At 37.6% G+C, this 21,044-nt stretch overlaps 1 protein-coding gene across 1 annotated transcript; it reads right to left on the reverse strand.

Annotated features, from left to right (window-relative positions):
* Nucleotides 1-15,739: 15,739 nt before the first annotated feature.
* On the reverse strand, nucleotides 15,740-20,001 carry LOC118889846 (rRNA 2'-O-methyltransferase fibrillarin-like). The gene is given in 4 exon segments (XM_036842005.1): nucleotides 15,740-15,852; nucleotides 15,855-16,245; nucleotides 16,247-16,301; nucleotides 19,979-20,001. Coding segments are annotated over 4 exon segments (582 nt in total).
* Nucleotides 20,002-21,044: the final 1,043 nt, after the last annotated feature.

The raw sequence follows: 21,044 nt of genomic DNA on the forward strand, positions 1-21,044 counted from the left end.
AAGTTTGTTCTCTATTTCTTAAAGAAGATAAGAAAGAATTATTTGGAAGCTTAGTCTTAGCAAAGAAAGGTTTTAGCATTGATCTATACAGGGCCAAAAAAAGAAGATCACAACCCTTGTAAAGATTTTATAAATACTGCAAAGAAACAAAACATTCAGGGAGAATGGTCAGCATTGTAGTTAACCTTTCTAAAGGGTAAACATTATTAACTGTGGCTCTGCCTCTGAGAAATATGGATGGAACCTGGGATCATGCCCCAGTCAGTAAGAATCCAACACTATGCACATGATCCTCAGTGGGTCTAATGATGAATAAAATATGAATGCTGTCCTTAAAGTTCCTTATGGTTTTTCAGTCACTAAATCTGTTGACAAAGCAAACCCTCCTTGCCCCAGCTTAAATTTGCATCTCATTTATTCATCCAATAGGCATAACTGAACTCCTGGTATTAGGACCTGAGAATACTAAAATAAATAGAAGGGAAATGTTGCTCTCAAAGAACAGAGTTAATGGAGGAGATCATGCATTTGTAATATCACAGTAGTGGTCATATCTAGCTGTTCGTGGTTAATTAGTAGGGAACCAGAGATAAAGAAAAAATATGTGAGGCTGTTTGACTATCCTAACAGGACTAAATTATGTTCTCAGTGACAAAGGCAGAGTCACTAATACATTTGTTCCAGGTTGAAATGAATATTGAGACTTCTTGGTGCTACTGGGTCATTGTTGTTATTTTGGGTGTGTTTGGCTATAGCCAATATTGTAATTCACAAGTGTGTTCTCACCATGGGAATGAAAATGGAGGGCTTGTGAAAACAGGGTTCAGGACACTGGAGAGGTGTCCAAGCACAGACTATAAAGGGAAAGAGGATAATTGGCAAGAACATGGAACCTAAGAGGAAAATATGTGGCACGTGGAAAGGAAACAAGTTGGGCAAAGTATAAGTGGCAGAGAAAGTCTAAGAAGCCTGTGTCCTGTACCCAGTGGGACCTGAGGGGCAACAGCCTCTTTCTGACCAGACATCTTCATGACTGATTGCTCCTATTTCTGGAAATATCATATGATGGGTCATTCCCGTAGGATATCTTTTACTAAGTGTGTTTTGTGAAAGACTAGTTCCATGAAATAGTAATCCATGAACATGAAAAATGGGTTCTCTGGTCAAAGAAATTGGGAAGCTCGTCTTCTGTTATATGAGTCATGGCCCTGCAGGAAATATAATTCACTCAGATTGTTCAGGAGTTCTTAATCTCTTGTGTGTGTGTGTGTGTGTTAAAACTCTTGGGAGTTTGGTGAAGTCTATGAAACCAATTTCAGAAAATACATAAAATAAAATACACAAAGATTACAAAAGGATTCCAATTAAATTGAAATTCAGTTAACAAAATATTTTAAAAACAAATTTTTAGTATAAAAATAAATGTGCTTCTTTACTAACCTATTTAAATAACATGATCTAGCATCAGATCTCATAACTAACGTAGTTTCAAAGTAGTAATAACAATAAATTCTATTTTAAGATATCAACAAAACCTACAATGTGATATGAAAATATCTGTGATATCTGTTGATGACAAAGCCAGAGGTGCTGCTAACGTCTTTTGCCTACCTTCATAGCTGAAAGAAAAGCTAAATTTCTTTTAGGAGTTAGTGAAAATAAAGGGGTAGTTTTTTACTGAGCAAGTTCAAAGCTTATTTTTTTTCCCATCCAAGTTCTCCAATCCCCTGTTTTCTATCTATAGATGTCATTGGGGTCCTTAGACTCCCAAGCTAAGAACCCCTAGGAACAGACTTTAATGAAGAGACTGCTTAAGGAAGTGCAGGCAGGGTTAATGAAATAAGGGATGCAGAAGCACCCAGGGAGTAGCGACAACAGGGAAGCTTGGGGCAGAAATGGGGGAGGAGAAATAGTGTTTCTAGAGCCCATGGTAAGCTGGAGTCATGGGGAGGACCTGCCCAAAAAGCTGTAGTCATGAAGGAAGCCAGCTACTGCCAGAGAATTGGCACCAAAGCTAAAAAAGCTGTGAAGAAAAAAATCATTCTCCTTCTGCCCTTTTTAACTTCTGCAAGTGTCTTCTATTGGCTAAACCCAATAAAAGGTCAGCAGACACAAAGCCTGGGTGAGTCTTTTCACAGGGGCCAGCCTCCAGGGGACTCAGAGCAGGGCACAGAAGGGTGGAAAATGGAGTGGTATGGGAAGACACACCAGGAAAACTAGCCCATTAGGTAGCTATGATTCTTTAGGGAAGATTTTTCCAGATACTCCAGTATACTAACATGTACTGTGATTAGTCAATACATGTATTAATTATTAATTTAATAAGGAGTGTTGATCAAAGCTATCTTATCTCAGGATCCATATTTCAAGGAACATCACAGAGGATCAATATTCTGTAGAACAAAAGTTTCCTGATACTGCTTTAGGATTTCCTGTAAACATGTATTTTACCTGCATTAAGTTATTTAGCTGTCTAGCCAGGTTAGCATATTAGCTAGCAAACACCTGTGAGAGACCAGAAAGACCTGATTTCAGCTTTAATTATTTGGCAGCAGTGACAGTTGAGAATAAGTGTTAGGGAAGGAAAATGATAACCTGTCCTGCTTTTTATCAGAGATAGTTGAGAAAGTGCCCATCCTATTATAGCACTTTGGGGAGCCCATCCCCTCATACCTAGCTCAGGACTCCAAACTCCTCTGGCAGGAATTTCATAAATCCCAAATAGTCAGCTTGGGTCCTGGACAGATGAGAGTGCTTACAGCCTTTCCACTGAGAACATCAGCTTGTGGTAACCACTCTAATCACAGGCTCTTTCATTATGTATCTTTTAAACATCACAAATAAACCATTGTGTATCTGTCACTGCAGTCAGCTAGCTCACCAGGACAGTACCTGGGCATAGATTAGCCAAGAGCTAAAAATTACTTTGTTGACAGATAAGAGCAAAAAAGAAGGAACTTTTGGATGATTGCTTACAGAAAGGACCCAAATTCTCTACCCCTTCCTGTATCCGCATGATTTGCAATGTGGCTTTGCAGCTCCTCCCTTTAAGTGGTGCAATATATTTCCTCCACTTCCTGTATCTGGGGTGGCCTTGCAACTTGTTTTGGACAATAAAATATTGCAGAGATACCAGAGTGCCAGTTCTGAGCCCAGACCTTAAGATACCTTGCCTGCATCTGTCAGTTCTCTTGGAACTCTGCCCAGCTGCCATGTGAATGAGCCTGAGCTAGGCTGCTGGAGGATGAGAGACCATGTGGATCAGAGTCAAGTTAGACGATGTGTCCCAGCCAAGGCCTCAGACACTGTGAGAGCCCAGCCAAGATCAATAAAGCTGACCTAAGCTGACCATCAAATCATAAAGAAGTCCAGCCAAGACAAGTGAAAGTACAGAGTGGATCCCAGCTTATATTGCTGACCTGCACAATCATGAGCAAAATAAATGGATATTGTTTTCAGCTGCTACTTTTTGGGGTGATTTGTTATGCAGCAATAGCTAATTGATACAATAAGGCTCAGGATATAACTCTATCTCGCCCCAGTGCACACGATGAAAGGAATGTGGGTAACCCAAAAACATTTGAGTTTTTTGCACTTAAAAATGAGTGGAAGATTTTGACAGGTAACACAAAATGGAAGTAGCACAAAAATTCAACTGCACACCTCATATTTGTGCACAGGACTAATGCTGAACAAATAGTTACAGTCGCACGCACACTGCAGGATGAGGGAGGTAACCATAGTCCATAAAGAGAAAAGTGTAATAAAAAACAGATTCTTAAAGCATCCTATATCATGTTTCTGAAAATCCTGAATTTAGCCATGCTAAAGCAACAGTGTTTATGACCTGGCAACCTCTAGCCTCCTCATGATATCTTACTGAATATGCTTCTGTGAATGGGCGGGAGTCTTCACGTCATGGTCCACCTCTGGCAGCTGTGGAGAGGAGTAGTGAGCATCTTGACACAGTATACTTATAGACAATCCACTACTAACTCCAGATCTTTAATGAGAGGATGGGCAACCATCCAAACAATAATGGCTCCTGCTAACCAAAAAAGTATTCTTCTATAAAACAGTGACTGAAAAATTACTCTACCAAGGTCAAAAAAATTTACTTCCTTAAAAAGCAAGTTTAAAGCTGTATAGGAGGACTATCTATGGGTTAAATGTTGTAATGCCAATGCTGACACACAAAAAATAATAAAGAACATTTTTGGAAATAAGATGCAAAAATCTTTGGAGTGGCAAATTTCAATCAGTTTGCAACCACTAGAAAAGGCATGGGCTTTGGCACCAGATGGATCTGTTAAGGAACTTTGATTCTGCCACTTGCACACTACTATATATAAAATAGATAACTAATAAAGACCTACTGTATAGCACAGGGAACTTTACTCAATACTCTGTAATGACCTATACGGGAAAAGAATCTAAAAAACAGGGCATATATGTGTACGTATAGCTGATTCACTTTGCTGTACACCTGAAACTAACACAACATTGTAAATCAACTATACGCCAATAAAAATTTTTTAAAAAGGAAAAAAAAGCTACATGGCCTTGTCCATGTTGCTTAACCTCTCTGAACCTATTTCCTGTTTTAGAAGATGGTAAGAGTTATAATTACAATAGACTCACAGGGCTATTGTGACGATTAAATGAGATAACACAAATCAAACAACTGACACAGTGTCTGGCTCATAGCAAGTGTTCAATAAATCTACACTGCCAGTTCCCTATGTTGAATGCAAAGCATAATCTCCATAAACACTTTGCTTTGGCTCTCATAGTGTTTAAATTGAAAGAGTTTTATCAAAAGCTCAATCACACTCTTTGGAAGCAGTGAAAAGCATGACTGAGTTGTAGATAAAAAGCAAAATGGAGAAAGAATGCATCTTTGTTTGATGCTGTTAGTCACATTCCAGGCACCCTCCAATTTTCAAAGGACTGTGTTCCAAAACTTAATTTGTGAGCCACTTCCTGGAAACAATTTTATAGATGGTGGTTAGATTCTCAAGCCACCTCAGAAGAGTATATTTGGCCCATAAAATGGTTGATTAAAGTACTTTAACTCTGGGTCTCAGAGCAGAGCCACGTGTGGTAGAACACAAGGACGTAGTGAAGAAGGGGAGAAGCGGCATTGTGAAGAAAAAAAACCAAAAAAGCGTTGGATGAGTAAAAAATACTAATAGTTATGGTTCGTCCTTTAGATTCCAGACATTGAACTATGTGCATAGTAGTTTTATTATTTAATGCTTATAGCAACTCTTTGATAAAGGCATTTCTCTCATGCTACCTAGAATAAACAACAATAAAACAACCTAGAAGTTCAGAAATATTAATTAATTTGTCCAAAGTCACACAACAAGAAAATAATGAAAGAAGGGAATTTTGAATGTGGTAAAGTCAGTGACCAATCGAGGAGTGACCAGAAAAAATTTTCAGCTAATAGACTTCAGGTTGTGCCACTTTTACAGGGGGAAGATCGTTTCAAGTTATTTGGTTAAATATTACTTTTCAAAAGTGTTTCTGTATGTGTATTCATATATATACATACATGTATACATATGCACACATACACATATAATGTATTTAAATAAATATTTGACTGTAATTAAATTAAATCTAGGCAAATGATATGAAAATTTTCAAACAGCACAGGAAGGTATAAAATGAAAGCTAAACATCTCCCACCACTTATAGTTTTTTATCTGTATTCTTCTAGTAAAATACATATAACTATTACTTACACAAAGGAGAACGTGTAATGCATACCTTCTATATCACTTAATAGTACATCTTAAAGCTCTTTCTACATCACCATCAATAGGTCTAACTTATTCTTTTCACCGACACAGGGTATTCTGTTCAATACAATTAATTTATTGGCAATCCCCTGTTGAAGGGGAATATTGTTTTCCTGTTGTTTGCTATTACAAGGTACATCCCATTCAGATATCTTAGAATCCTTTTGCAAGTGTATTACTAGGGTAAATCCTGAGCTGTGAAGTTGCTGGCTCAAAGGTCCTGTGAATTAGATTTTTTGATTAACAATGCCAAATTTCCTTTCAGAAATGTTGCATCAGTTTCTAATTCTTCTCATGTTGTCTGCGATGGTTTCTTTCCTCACATCCTCACCAATGCTAAATATCATTGCATTTTTAAATTTTTGCTGAACTTACAAGATAAAAATTTCATCTTATTTTAATTTTCATTTCTTTAATTATGTATGACATTTATCATTTTTTATATGTTTACTGGTCATTTGCATTTATTTTTCTTTAAATTTTTTTCACTTATTAGGTATTTCTATTTTTGCCTATTTTTTTAATTCACATTAGTTTTTTCTTAATTATTTGTACAAACTCTTTGAAAATTAAGGAACTGCCTCTTTGTTTTTCATGGGTCTTGCATACTTTTTTCTTAAGGAACACTTTTTAACAATCAGCCACTTCATCTTCTTAAGCAAATTTCTGATTATGATTTGACTTTCTCTTAAATTGGCTTTCAAGAGACTATGTCCTGGTTATGCTATTAAGAATATTCTGGCATGTGTAAAAGTTATATTTTCTTTTATGAAGTAATAAACTGGCAATCTGGTTTTAAACATACTACTCAGGATTATGTGTGTTTGTGTATATATGTTTTTGAATTTTTGTTAATTTGAGTCCTCCTTGAGAGACAGATGCATTTTTGATGAGCTAAGAAATCATCTCCTGATCCTGCAAGACTGAGAGCAATACATGGGGTCATTGCTAATGCCCTGTTCGTGCTACTTTGCAAAGTGGCTCAGTGCGTCCCGTATGCCAGCCGTCAGTCAGCTTCTTCTGGCAATTCCCCAACCTTGCCTTCACCCCCTTCATTTCCAACTTTCATGGAGCATTCTGGGCATCAGTAGGAGAAAAATGGGAAGGTAGGTCTTGGGTCTTTGTAAACCAGGAAGAATTCCGGGGAGATGAATTGTTAGGGAGCATGAGATAGCTTTTAATATTTAAGGAGAAGATTAGATGCTGCATAGGGAAGATTCAAGGGATTTGGAACACTGAACCTCTGAACTCTGTGCCCATTGTAGGATCCTCTTAAAGGCTCACATTTATTCATTTCAGTTCATGATTGTTAATGATTAACATTTGTTTGCATATTTTGAAGCTTTAAAACCACAGTCTGTCAAACAAATAATTAGTAAATAGTTACATAATTCAAAGGCCTTGAAGTCTTATTCAAGCTCATGGAAAACATGTTGTATTTTTAAATAATTTTATGCCTATTTCACATTAAAATCTTCTCAAATAATAAGGAAAACCATCCTAGTACTATTTTTAAAAGATAAAAGTGACCATTCAACAGGATCAGTTACTTCTTCAATGTTTTAAATTAGATGTCAGGACTGATTTTAGACAGAGAATCACGCCATAAGAACTTCTTGTCATTTTATAAATTGTCTAATTACTTTTGGGGGAAATGCCAATTCTACAACTCTATAATAAAAAGTAACAGTAATAAGTGGATTGTATATGTCTTTGCCCATAACTTTATAGTGACCCTTGAGCATTGATTCTCTACTCTGGTGTCATAGTGCTTTACATGCTTTTCCGGTGAAAAGCACATTCTTCAGGCATTTAGCAACATTTGATATTATAATATTACAATATCTATAATATTATCATGTGGTCTGTAAGTGAATGAGAATTTACAAAAAAGCAAAATACCCAAAACCATGAGGAGCTATAGCTAATTATTTCTGGTTTTGCAATTTTGAGATGCTGATTTATTATATATATACATGCATATCTGTATATATCCATCCAACAATAAATACTACCATTTATGAGTATGTGGTTCATATATATGAAGTATAGCTATAAATGAATTTGTGTATGAATAGAATATACCTATGGAGTGAAATGTACTTATAAACGTATATGAACTAAATTCTTAAGACAGTATCTGAACAATATATGAATACCATAATGTGTGTTATTCATTCAAAACACATATTATTTGAAAAATGCCAAATATTTTTAACATCCCCTTTGTAGCAAAATGTATTTGTGCGTATTTGCACAACCCGCTTTAATACACTGTGGACAAAGGGAAGCATCCTTGATTCAAGGGCAACTACAGTCTGGTTCCAATAATGAGGGTTTAGAAAATGCTCTTTTTTTCCTTTAAACTCTTCAGAGAACAAAGATTCTCTAGCCACAGATCTTTAACAGCTTCTGTCTAGATGCAGGTAGATTGTACAATATAAAGTATAAACAGCAGATGTTAATTTGAATTTAAATGCAATTGAATTGTCCATCAAAAGGAATGTCGATCCAATTTATAATTAGCCTCCAAATAAATGAAAACCTATTCCTATCTAAAATGAAGCTTAGGTCTATTTATAGAACAGTCATCAGATCATGTGCTTCCACTGCTTACAGACAGAACTCGTTCTTCCCTAATGGGCTTTTAAATCCATGTAACTGTCAGCAAAGAAAAAACAAACTAAATGGGCAGATGATACTACATTAGCCAAGCTTCCCTTTTCCTCCAGCAGTCAGAAGGTCTGATAAGGTCCTTGTGCCCATCTGCCATTTTCTAAAATGAACTCAGACTCTATCCTGAGAAAACTGGGAAATATAAATCTTCTGATGCAGTTTACCCTAACAACAAGATGAATTAGAAGTGATTACAGTTTTCCTCAGGAGGAAACTTCTTGGTAGATGATCATTTATTTGTATCTGGGCTCGCTGGATTACAGAAACCAATGAGAATTTCCAACATGTCATCTTTTCTATAACAATTTTGTTCTGCCCATAAGTAACTAAAGGAACTAGACAAGAACAGATGCCAAATTCCCTCATTATGTGGATTCTAAACACAAGTGTCTTCAGAGTCTACAAACAAAAACGTGAACACATTTCAGGGAACTCAGTTAAATAATCATTCTGCATGCTGTTAGCAATATTATATTGTTTTCTGACCTTCAGACATGTCTTCCTATGACCTTTTCCTCCTTTCACATTAAATGTTTAACCTCTCTTTGCTTGTGAAGACTTCCAGACTCTGTGCTTTTCGACTTTGTCTTAATTCCCCCTAATACTTCTTCCACTGCATCACCTTTCCCTTCTCTCTGTTGACAAGATGAATCCTTGACCCTATTTCATCTCAAAAAAATGTTCATTTAAGACAGACTTTTTACAGTTAAAACAGTCTAATTATTCAATAGCTGTCATCTAATTTTTTTAAACAAGATTCAGGCGGTGAGGGAGAAACGTTTGGTTCCCATGACCAAGCATCAGTATAATGTATTGCTTGACATCATATTGCTTATAATGTTTTCAACAGTTTTCGCCACAGTGACACGCATGGATAACATTCTGATCAACGACCCAACCTCATAAGTGAACCCAGGTATGGGAGCTACAACCAATGTGCCAGACATAACTCCACATGACACTTCTTTCCCATTCAAGAGAGCATGACAGGATGTAAATAAGTCAGACCAACATCATTATACCAGTGATCAAGACTACTTTAATTTCTTAAAATAAAAAGGGGGATAATTTGCAAATGTTGACACTTTATTAATAGCAACAAATTACTCACCACACACCTCAGAAGTGATCACAGCTCATCAGTGTGTTGTATCTCTGTAGTTAAGACCTCCTGCTACAGACTGTCATTTTCTCATATACTTTCTCTAAACCTTGTCATTCACCAAACAGCGTTAGGTATACTACAAAAAGCCATTTATTGATTTTGTAGCTAGATTTAAAAATAAGTGAGATCAGTAAAATCCAATGAGATATATAAAAGTTTTTGAATTAAAAAACGGGGGGCAGCTAAGCATGGAAGAACATCAGATGTGGGCGGAGTTAAGCCTAGTCAGACTAGAGAAGAGGAAACCAAAAACACATTACAAACACTTGGAGTTGATAGGTTAATCTACCCACTTCTCAGAATCTCTGGCATCAGATAAAATCTAAAAATGCCTAAAATCTGAAAAGCTGTTGACTAGTGCTTGTGATACTATAGAACTGTGCTGTTCAATGTGGTAGCCAGTAGCCACCCGTGGCTATTTAAATTTAAATGAAAATGAATTAAAATGTATTAAAATTAAAAACTCAGTTCTGCAATCACACTAGTCACACTTACAACCTATAGTTTGAAAGCAATGCTGTCCAATGGAACTTTAAGAAAAGGGAAATGTTCTATATCTGTGCTGTACAATATGTGTAGCCACTAGCATTGCGGTTATTGAGCATTTAAAATACACTTAGTGTGGGCTTCCCTGGTGGCGCAGTGGTTGAGAATCTGCCTGCCAATGCAGGGGACATGGGTTCGAGCCCTGGTCTGGGAAGATCCCACATGCCGCGGAGCAACTGGGCCCATGAGCCACAATTACTGAGCCTGTGCGTCTGGAGCCTGTGCGTCTGGAGCCTGTGCTCGGCAACAAGAGAGGCCGCGATAGTGAGAGGCCCGCGCACCGCGATGAAGAGTGGCCCCCGCTTGCCACAACTAGAGAAAGCCCTCGCACAGAAACAAAGACCCAACACAGCCATAAATAAATAAATAAATAAATAAATAAATAAATATTTTTAAAAAAATAAAAAATAAAATAAAATACAGTTAGTGCAAATAAGGAACTGAAATTTTAATTTAATTTTAATTAAGTTAAATTTAAATAGCTATATGTGGCTAGTGGCTACCATATAGAACATTTCCACCACTCCAGAAAATTCTATTAGACAGTGCTCCTCTAGAACCATAGGATCCCTCATGCTGGAATGCCAAAAGGAGGGAAGGGAAGAACGTAAGAAGTAGGGGTGGTGCTGGAGCAGAAAAATAATATTTTCTCTCCACCTACTATCTGCCAAGCACTTTGTTATAGGCTTTCCATATGTCATTTTACTTAATCTTCACAGCCCCCAAATTGCTATTGACCTAACAGTAGAGACTCAGATAAGATGTGAATCCACATCTACACGACATCTCATGCCATACTCTTTCCACTACTCCTTGACATCAATACGATCATGAATGGTGTTCATACAGTCAACATAGACTTATCAAAAAAAAAAAAAAACAGATTAAAGAATGAGGTGTCATGTCATTAAGGCATGTAAAAACAAAGGAAATGCTACTTTATATATCGGGCAACAAACATATGAAACGTGTTACTTTGAGAGATGGTATAGACTTAAAAGGAAACAGAATTAAAGAAAATGAATGACTGATAGTTTCATTATTAAGGGAAGCCAGAAATGAGTGAATTGCCAAAAGTAAAACTGTAGTAACAGTGATCATTATAACAATAGCTATCATTTATTGAATCCTTACTGTGCTCAATAATTCATGCTCATAATCACCCACCCTCTGAAGTACAGGTGAGAGTGTCACTGTCAGAGATAAAATTGCAGTCTGGAAAGCAGAAAGGTCTGACTGATTAACCTCTTTCTTATCTTCTTAAAGTGAAATTTCCCAATGCCTTTTCACAGGTACATACAACAAAGTGATGAAAGAATAGATAATGTCCAATATCAGTCAGTGAAGAAATGCACTGCCATTATTGAAAGTCCTCGTTTAAATTTTAATTTGCCAGTTTCTTAATTATCCTTGCATATGTCCTAATTTTTTCCCTAAGCTTTATATCTGGTGATCATAATCATCTGCAAGGCTGACATTAAAATTTGCTAGGTTGGTAGGTTTGGGAGAATAACTTAATTTTCATGTACCTTTTACAGCCCTGTCCAGTTATTGTTGATATTAGGAAGAATCTCAGTCCATCTTGGCCTTCTTAATATTTTCTCCTTTCTAGTTTTTATCATCAGTCATAGAGGCAGAACTGTTATGGATGAGAGTACATTTAAGGAAATAATAAAGACTCTTGGCTGTCTGCAATATCCATCTCATAGTGGCTGGAAATAACTTCAGGAAAGCTAATTATTAAATAATTAATAACAATAATCCCTTAATTAAAAATAATGTGTTAACACCTAACCCAATCCTTGGCACATAAAGCTCATTCAACAATTGTTTCCTTTTCTCCCTTTCCTACTCTTAACTCCTTGGTCTGCCAGATTATAATATAAATTGTGATCACAAGTAAATTTGGCTCAGTGTTTTCCTCTTTGATTCAAGATCACCACAGAAAACAACATTTCTATTCCAGATCCTCTCTATATATGGCTTTAGGAGAATAACTGCCAATTCTGACTTTCAAACCTCCTATAGTTACTATTTATGCTAATGGATACTTAGGCTACATATATTTCAAAACATTATCAAATTAGGATCACACATCTAAAGAATATTTGTGTATCTTAATAAGGAAATATATTCTTGGAAATATACTACTTTATCTTATCAGTGGGCTAAAACAAGGTGAGGAAAATATATTCTTATTTTATGTGCAAGATAACTTTAGAAATTGTCCACATTGATTGCATAATTTATGACAGATCTTGTGTCAGAGTATTATGTAGCCATTATAGAGAATGAAGTAAATCCATTATTATTAGAATGGAAAGAGTTCCAAGATATAAAGTTATGTGAAAACCACCAGATGTACAAGTATGTGCATGATATGATTTTTTTTAAGCAACCTGAAAAGTTGAATGGTTTTCAAATTGATACATGAGACAGAGAGTGATGGATGGACGCTGATATGTTATTGTTATTATTATCATTATCATTAGGCATCACACAAACGCAAAAATCAATAGTAGTTTTGTCTATGGAGGGTGGGGTTGTGAGACATTTATATTTTATCTTGTACTTACATACAATTTAAATTTTCTAATCATGTACATGTATTACTTTTAAAAAATATCATCAGAAATTATATGGGCATTGACATTTTGATCCACTTCTGTTAGCCTACTTCTATTTAAAAAAAAATGTAGTATGTTATTTTTAAACAATCTTTGGTATTATTGATAAGAGGCTTAACTGAGCCATCATTTTCTCTGTCAAATTCACATTGCCAAGTGGCTGGATTTTTAAAGGACTGCCTTCTAAAATAACAGAGCAATCCTGGTTTGGGCTCATAACTACTTGGTCAAAGAAATATCAACTGGTCATGATTGCCCATCCTGAAAAAAAAATCAAGGCTTGCATGTTCAAAGAAAGAGAAGTCATATAATATCCTCTATTTACTTATGACTACCTTCAGTAACTCCACCTTCTTTTGTACATTGCCGGATTCAAATCTGGCTTGGATGAATTATTATTTGAAACCTAGTCAAGGCTCCACTAATGTCTGGATACAGTAAAAGCCAGTGAAATCTCCCATTATTTTGACAAAATGCTATAGAATTTAAGAAGCTAACTACATTGAAACAAAGGGTAGGTCATGGGGGAATAGACCTAGCACCTTTCCAGAAACAGAACACCTATTACCAGTAAAGACTTGTGATCTAATGTTCTTCACTCCATTCCCCTTTTTTAAAGAAAGGGAATGTAGTAAGTTTTCTTTCATTCAGGAAAAAAATCTAATATTCATACTGGAACAAGAACTGACAGCCATTACACTTTGAGGGTTTGATGAGACCTTGGCAATTGCTCCTTTGGTCCAATGAATCAGGCATGACTAACAATTTCAATCTTTTCTTTTTATACAAAAAGACCAAGTCAGGATTGACAGCCTTTTAGAAACTGGGTGGCAGGGAGTTAAGCCCTGTTTTTGTTTGGCACATGAGCACTGGTGAGGACCAGTACAACAGACTTAGCCAGGCAACAGGGACCAAGAAATGATTTGGGCTTCAGATTTCTTCCTCACATCCCAGATTTGTATACATTCTTAAATAAAATATTCAGGAGTTACAGACGTAGAAAACAATCTTATTGTTACCAGGGGGGAAAAGGGGAGAGGGATAAATTGGGAGATTGGGATTGATGTATACACACTACTATATATAAAATATATAACTAATAAGGACCTACTGTGTAGCACAGGGAACTCTACTCAATACTCTGTAATGACCTATATGGGAAAAGAATCTAAAAAAGAGTGGATATATGTATAACTGATTCACTTTGCTGTACAGCAGAAAGTTAACACAACATTGTAAATCAACTATACTCCAATAAAAATTTTAAAAAATTAGAAAATAAGTAAAATATTCAGAAATTTTACAATGTTCTCAAGATCTTTGAATTGAAAGAACAGAATGTGTTATACTGCAGTGGTGGATAAACATACAAAGTTTTCAAAATTCCCATTTTCAATGAATGTGTCTTAGGCTTAGCTTCTTTTCCTCATAGAACCTCTAATAGAAAACTTGCTTATTACATGGTTGACACTTGTTTAGAAGCCCAAACTGGTAAATATTCTTCCAACATTTGCAAAAGTGTATTCCATGGAACACTGATCCCTTGGGATATTTCTTGAAGGTGAGGATTCCATGATCAAAATATTTTGGAAGCATTTTGTACTATATTCTCATATTGGTAATTCACAGTGTACATCTGCATATTCCAGATTCTGAGTAGTCAAAAAAAATAACCAGTTTAAATTTGTTTAACATCTTATTTCTGAATCTTTTTCTTTATCATGGAAATACTTTCCTGATGCATTAATTAATATTTTATTGAATTAATATTCTATATAGAGGATACTTTGGGAAACACAAGACAATTCTACCTGTTGGTAATAATAGAATGGTCATGGGCCCAGCTACCACAGAAGACAGTGAGTGTCTCAAAGAGAAAGCAGATGAAGAGAAGAAATCCACGTGCTAGGTCTGTGGCCCAGTCAGTATCCGGAAATTAGAGTAATTAGACTCCTTATTGGTAAATATTCTTGCCTTATTGCCACTCAAATTTGGACCAGAGGCAGAGTGAAATAAACCACTAGGAGAGAAGGGGATGCTCTTTAGTTATCCCTAAATTGAGAGATCAACCAAATCTCAATTATAAATGAAAACAGTAAGCCCAGAGATATTATATGACATGCCCAAGACCACTCTGGTGGTCAGAAGCAGGCCTGGATTGAGAACCCAGTCTTCTGAATCTGATGCCAGAGTACTTCTTAGCAGCCCACACCAACTTCTGCCCAGTGATGAGCAGAAAGCCTATTGATTGAACCAAATATAATTGAATATTAATGTTACTTTTGGGTCCATTACAACCATGATGAGAAATGAACAATTAAAGACATTTAAGGGGCTTCCCTGGTGGCGCAGTGGTTGAGAATCTGCCTGCCAATGCAGGGGACATGGGTTCGAGCCCTGGTCTGGGAAGATCCCACATGCCGCAGAGCAACTAGGCCCGTGAGCCACAACTACTGAGCCTGCGCGTCTGGAGCCTGTGCTCCGCAACAAGAGAGGCCGCGACAGTGAGAGGCCCGCGCAACGAGATGAGGAGTGGCCCCCGCTTGCCGCAACTAGAGAAAGCCCTCACAGAAACGAAAACCCAACACAGCCAAAAATAAATAAATTAATTTAAAAAAAAAAGAGTACTGTTTAAAAAAAAAAAAGCATTTAAAAATTGTTTAATGTTTCTTTTTTGCTTTATAATTTCTATTGTTCCTAATACTTTGAATGTATAAGTGGAAAACAATAGAATGTATAGCAGTATAGTGTAGTGGATAGTACAGTGGCTAGACATTACCCATCTACTGAGCACAGAAAACAACAGCCTACAAGCTTCTAAAGAATCACAAATTAAAAATCACCTACTCTAACATCAGCAACAGTAGCATTAACAGTAGCAATGCAATCTATCCCAATCCAGACGGTGCTGGGCTTCAGCCCACACTGGGGTGTGGCTTGTACACACCTATGACCACAGGGTGGTCTTTTTCATATTGCTCTAAAGTCAACTGCTCCTGGAGCTCCATTGTCTCCTGTTGCATCTTTTCACTTCAGAGACAAATATGGCCTTGGGAGAGGCTGTGAAGTCAATGCAATTGGGCTTAACGGAAATCACAAAGTGTACTCCATTACATAGGAAGGTGTGGGCATTCAGGGCTACAATCTGGGTCTGGTCTGGCTGGGCCATGTCGGCAAAGATCACATCCACCATTGCAATGAGCTTGTGGTATTTGTGTGAGTGCTGAGCATCTTCAATGACAGGAATAATGTTGGTTCTCTTCTTGGCCAAATTAATGAGGTCACAGCTGGTGCAGTGGGAAAACTCAACTGCACAGACCAGACCCTGTTGGCCTATGATGTCAGAGACATGGGAGAGCGTGGTACCCAAGGAAGCCCTGAGGTAGAGCCCCTTGGCCTCTGGCTTGATGTGGTATATATTTCCTGAGCACAGAGCCCAAGACTGCTGCAGACAGCTTGGAATGGAAGGGGGTTTTGCTTTACTTAATCCAGGGGGTTAAACAGAGGTGAACTCCTATCATCCCTCATCTGTATTTCTGTAAGACTCTAAGCATAAACTTCCTTATGATAATAATAATAGGAAGAAGAAGAACAACAACAACTAGTAGTAGTAGTAGTAGCAGTGACACTTCCTGTTTTCTTTATCTCTAATATGGTTCTAACTGCTTTAAATAGGTTAACTCATTTACTCCCTATAATAATTCCGAGGTAGGTAATACTACGTTTCTCACTTTACAAAATGTGGGAACTATAGACCAGCTAGTTTTTAAACCTTGCCCCAAAATCTCACAGCTCTATGTGGCAGAGACAGGATTTAAACTCAAGCAGCCTGACCCCACAGGTTATAGTCTTTAAGCATTATGTATATTGCCTTGTAGGTGTCTGCTGATGGTTATTTTCCTTATCCATTTCTACACTCACTCCCTCTTGTCCATTATGGATTCATCTATTGTTGATTTCCAAGCCTGATGAAGTATCAAAATCACCTAGAGAGCATCTTTAAAACAGACACTGTAGTCCTCTCTCCAAGATACTCTGATCCATTCTAGACTAGGTAGTTTCAAAAAGCACAAGAGGTTCATCTGGAGGTACAGATCCAAGGACCCATGTTTGGGAGCCATTGATTTAGAGCTTTTCTCTCTTGGCTGGTTGCCTTACTCATCAAGGATACTGCCTAGGTTCACAGAAGCCAGGAGAGGAGGGAGGACACAAAGGGTAGCTAGACTGGCTAAACCAGCACCTTGTCCCAGGAAGTCTTCACATCCCCTTCTCACACTATGAAATCCTTGAGGACAAGGACAAAACATTAGTCAGATTTGGACCTTCTATGATGGTTAGACTAGTGCCTGATTCATAGTAGATGCTCAGTTAATACTTACTGTCTAGGTTTCTGGGTGAATATTATTGATAAAAAGCAATAAAATAATGGTTTTTCCAAAGAGACTAAGAAGGGTCTTCTAACTAATAATTGCCTATTGCTCTGATCATAAAAGAGTCATAAAAATCTCTACAACATAGTAAATAGGAGGTATAGCAAGAGAGCTTAATCACCATATTAACACAAACGAAGGAATGAGAAGGGCAAGAACAAATGGGTGCAAAGGAGGAAGTCATGTTTAACTGATGTCTGGTTTGACAAACTACATATCAATTTAGAGATTAAATATAATCATCTAGGTTCATTTGACTACATTCATTAAATAAAACGAGTGTATTTTTTAAAAATTCCTTCAAGGCTGGCTTCATAGGACCCTCAGATGAACTTACCCACTCATCCTCCCTTCCACTACTGCCTAATAGCCCCACCACAGGCTAATGGGCAAACAGTCCTCAGCAACCATTTATCTTTTTTGAAGTCTTCTCCTTAGAGCTCCCTTTAAGAAGAGCAGTGGGTTTTCCCTTGAACTTATTTTCTCTCTTAGTTGTTTGTTTTCTTTCAAGCATGTTGGAGAGGCTTCTTTGCTGTTTGTTTCTGAAGCAAATCAGGTACACTAATTTGTTCTTTGTGGATTTTTGAAAGCTACCCCAGTGGGAGCCACTTGCTTTGACCAGGATTTTTGCCTGTGGATGATGGGGAGGGAGAACTCAGAAAGGCTATTAAGACAGATAGGAATGCTATAGCTAGGTGAACACATTAATGATGCAGAGCTGAGAAGCAGAACTCCTGATTCTGAGGAGATGCAACCAATGAGCACATGGAGACAAGACTACCCAAGTGCCAGCATTTACCTCTGTGCAGGTGCGTACTAAGTAGAAATTTCTGGCTGAGATAGAAAATCCTGTCCTCTTTAGACATGGGGGTGCAGCACAGACGTGACACTGCAGGTAGAGAAAAATCTTCTTGGCCTCTGAAGCTAGAAGGAAGTTGACAGTTCATTTTAGGGTGATGGGAAAAGCATTCTGGCTGAGGGGTGGGTGGAAAAGTTCTCAACTCGCTCAAAACCTGTACATTTTAATCCTGGCTCTGCCATTAATTGGCATTGTATCCCTGTCCAAATCACTTCATCTCCCTGCCTCCCAGGGTTCCCCCATCTGTAAAACCAACAGATCCAAACTGTTGGCCAAGTGCTCCTTTCCATTTTAATGTGCTGCTTTCAGATTAACAAAGATACACGCATATTTATATCTATAAGATAAAAGCCTTTGACTTTTTACCTTAAGTTGACTTTCAGGAAAAACAAACTATATAAGAAAATGAATGTATACTGGGAATTTATTTTTTAAAACAACCTTCAAAGTATATAGCCAGAGATCATTTTTATATACCTTTTACCCAGTCATCTACATATTCCTAAATTTCTGTATAGAGCAAATGATAATAAATCTCAAGCCCTATAAAGACACTGAATTATCAGAAGAAAAGGCACTACAGTATCTGTTTATGACAAAAGAAAATAAAATTTTTAGAAGTGTATTGAAAGATAATGTAAGATGAATAAATGTTTTTAAAATGCAAAACCAATTATCTTATTATCCTGACAGAACTACTAGTTTTATTTATGCATATTATCGATACACACATGCTGTATTTACATTGTTATAATAATGGTATACATAGAATTTCATATTCACTATTTTTACATATATTATCTCATAAACATACCTTATTTTGCTACGTAATTATTATTTTAATGGCTTCATAGCATTAAACTGTGTTGATGTACCATAATCTATAAAATCATTATTTTGCTGGACTTTTAGTTTGTCTCCAATTTTTTGCTACTAATATTGATTGCAATAAAATTTTTTTATGGTCAGCTTTTGTTTCTGTTCAAATGTTTCCATAAGAGAAGAATTTTGAAGGCAATGGATATGAGTAAATTTGTGGCTTTTGCTGCAAATGGTCATGTTAGTTTCTAAAGGGATTATCAATTAATAATGTCACCAGCAAGGAATGCACATATCATTTTTACCAAAACTTCACCATCTTTAACGGTGATCATTTTTGTGATGTAATATTTTACGCGTTTCAGAACTGGCAGAGTGACAATGATGTGTATGACAAAGGGTCCTCAATAAAAATGTTTCGACCCTCCTCATTAAAACTGTGGACTTAACTTGGAGATTCATTTATTCATTCATTCACTCTAATGCACTTGTTCATTAATTCATGCATTCAAAAACCTTTCATTGGGCACAATTATGTAATGAAAATATGTGAGGCCCTGGCTATACAAAGTTATACTTTCCCTTAATGGCTCACTTTCTCAAAAAGAGAAATCTATGTGAGCACATATGTGGTCTCTGCCTTCATCCCAATGTGTTTCAGGATGCATAAGGACTCAGGGGAGAAGACAAAAAATAGCTCATTATTTTTCCTTCATGGCATACTTTCAACAAAACATACTAGGTATCGCCAATTATCAGGACTAGTTTCTTAATCCATGCCATGAATGAGCAAACTACTTCTAAAGGTGTGACACAGCTTATTTTCAGAGGCAGAAAGTTTTGCAAAGAAATTGGTAAGAACTGTAATCAGCTAAATACTTATTCCAAAGTTCTCCTACTTCCTCTTATACTGGCTTTCTCTTCTTATGCGTGCCCACTACGGTGTTCAAAACATATTAGGTACCTAATAAATTGTGATTTTTATGACTCTTTCTCCTTCATCGCTAAGCCTGTATACCATCTTCTTTAGATTCAAATCCCTTTACCTGAAAAATTCCGCCAGGCCCATACTCCAACATATTTAACTGTTCTCAATGTTAACCCTCCCTCAAAACAACAACAAGGGGGATTAACCAAGATGGCGGAGTAGAAGGATGTGCTCTCTCTCCCTCTTGCGAGAGCACCAGAATCACAACTGGCTGCTGGACAATCATTGACAGGAAGACCCTGGACTTCACCAAGGAGGATACCCCACGTCCAAGGACAGAGGAGAAGCCACAGTGAGATGGTAGGAGGGGTGCAATCAGAGTAAAATCTAATCCCATAACTGCTGGGTGGGTGACTCACAGACTGGCGAACACTTATACTACAGAAGTCCACCCACTGGAGTAAAGGTTCTGAGCCCCACGTCAGGCTTCCCAACCTGGGGGTCTGGCAACAGGAGGAGGAATTCCTAGAGAATCAGACTTTGAAGTCTAGTGGGAATTGATTGCAGGACTTCGACATGACTGGGGGAAACAGAGACCCCACTCTTGGAGGGCACACACAAAGTAGTGTGCGCATCGGGACCCAGGGGAAGGAGCAGTGACCCTGGGGGAGACTGAACCAGACCTACCTGCTGGTGTTGGGGGGTCTCCTGCAGAGGCGGGGGGTGGCTCTGTTTCACTGTGGGGACAAGGACTCTGGCAGCGGAGGTTCTGGGAAGTGCTCCTTGGCGTGAGCCCTCCCAGAGTCTGCCATTAACCCCACCAAAGAGCCCAGGTAGGCTCCAGTGTTGGGTTGCCTCAGGCAAAACAACCAACAGGGAGGGAACCCAGCCCCACCCATCAACAGTCAAGTGGATTAAGGTTTTACTGAGCTCTGACCGCCACAGCAACAGTCAGCTCTACCCACCACCAGGGCCTCCCATCAAGCCTCTTAGATAGCCTCAACCGCCAGAGGGCAGACAGCAGAAGCAAGAAAAACTATAATCCTGCAGCCTGTGGACCAAAAACCACAGTTACAGAAAGATAGACAAGATGAAAAGGCAGAGGGCTATGTACCAGATGAAGGAACAAGAAAAAACCCCAGAAACACAACTAAATGAAGTGGAGATAGGCAACCTTCCAGAAA

This window comes from Balaenoptera musculus, chromosome 2, assembly GCF_009873245.2.
Source record: "Balaenoptera musculus isolate JJ_BM4_2016_0621 chromosome 2, mBalMus1.pri.v3, whole genome shotgun sequence".
In the NCBI taxonomy this organism is placed as follows: Eukaryota; Metazoa; Chordata; class Mammalia; order Artiodactyla; family Balaenopteridae; genus Balaenoptera; species Balaenoptera musculus.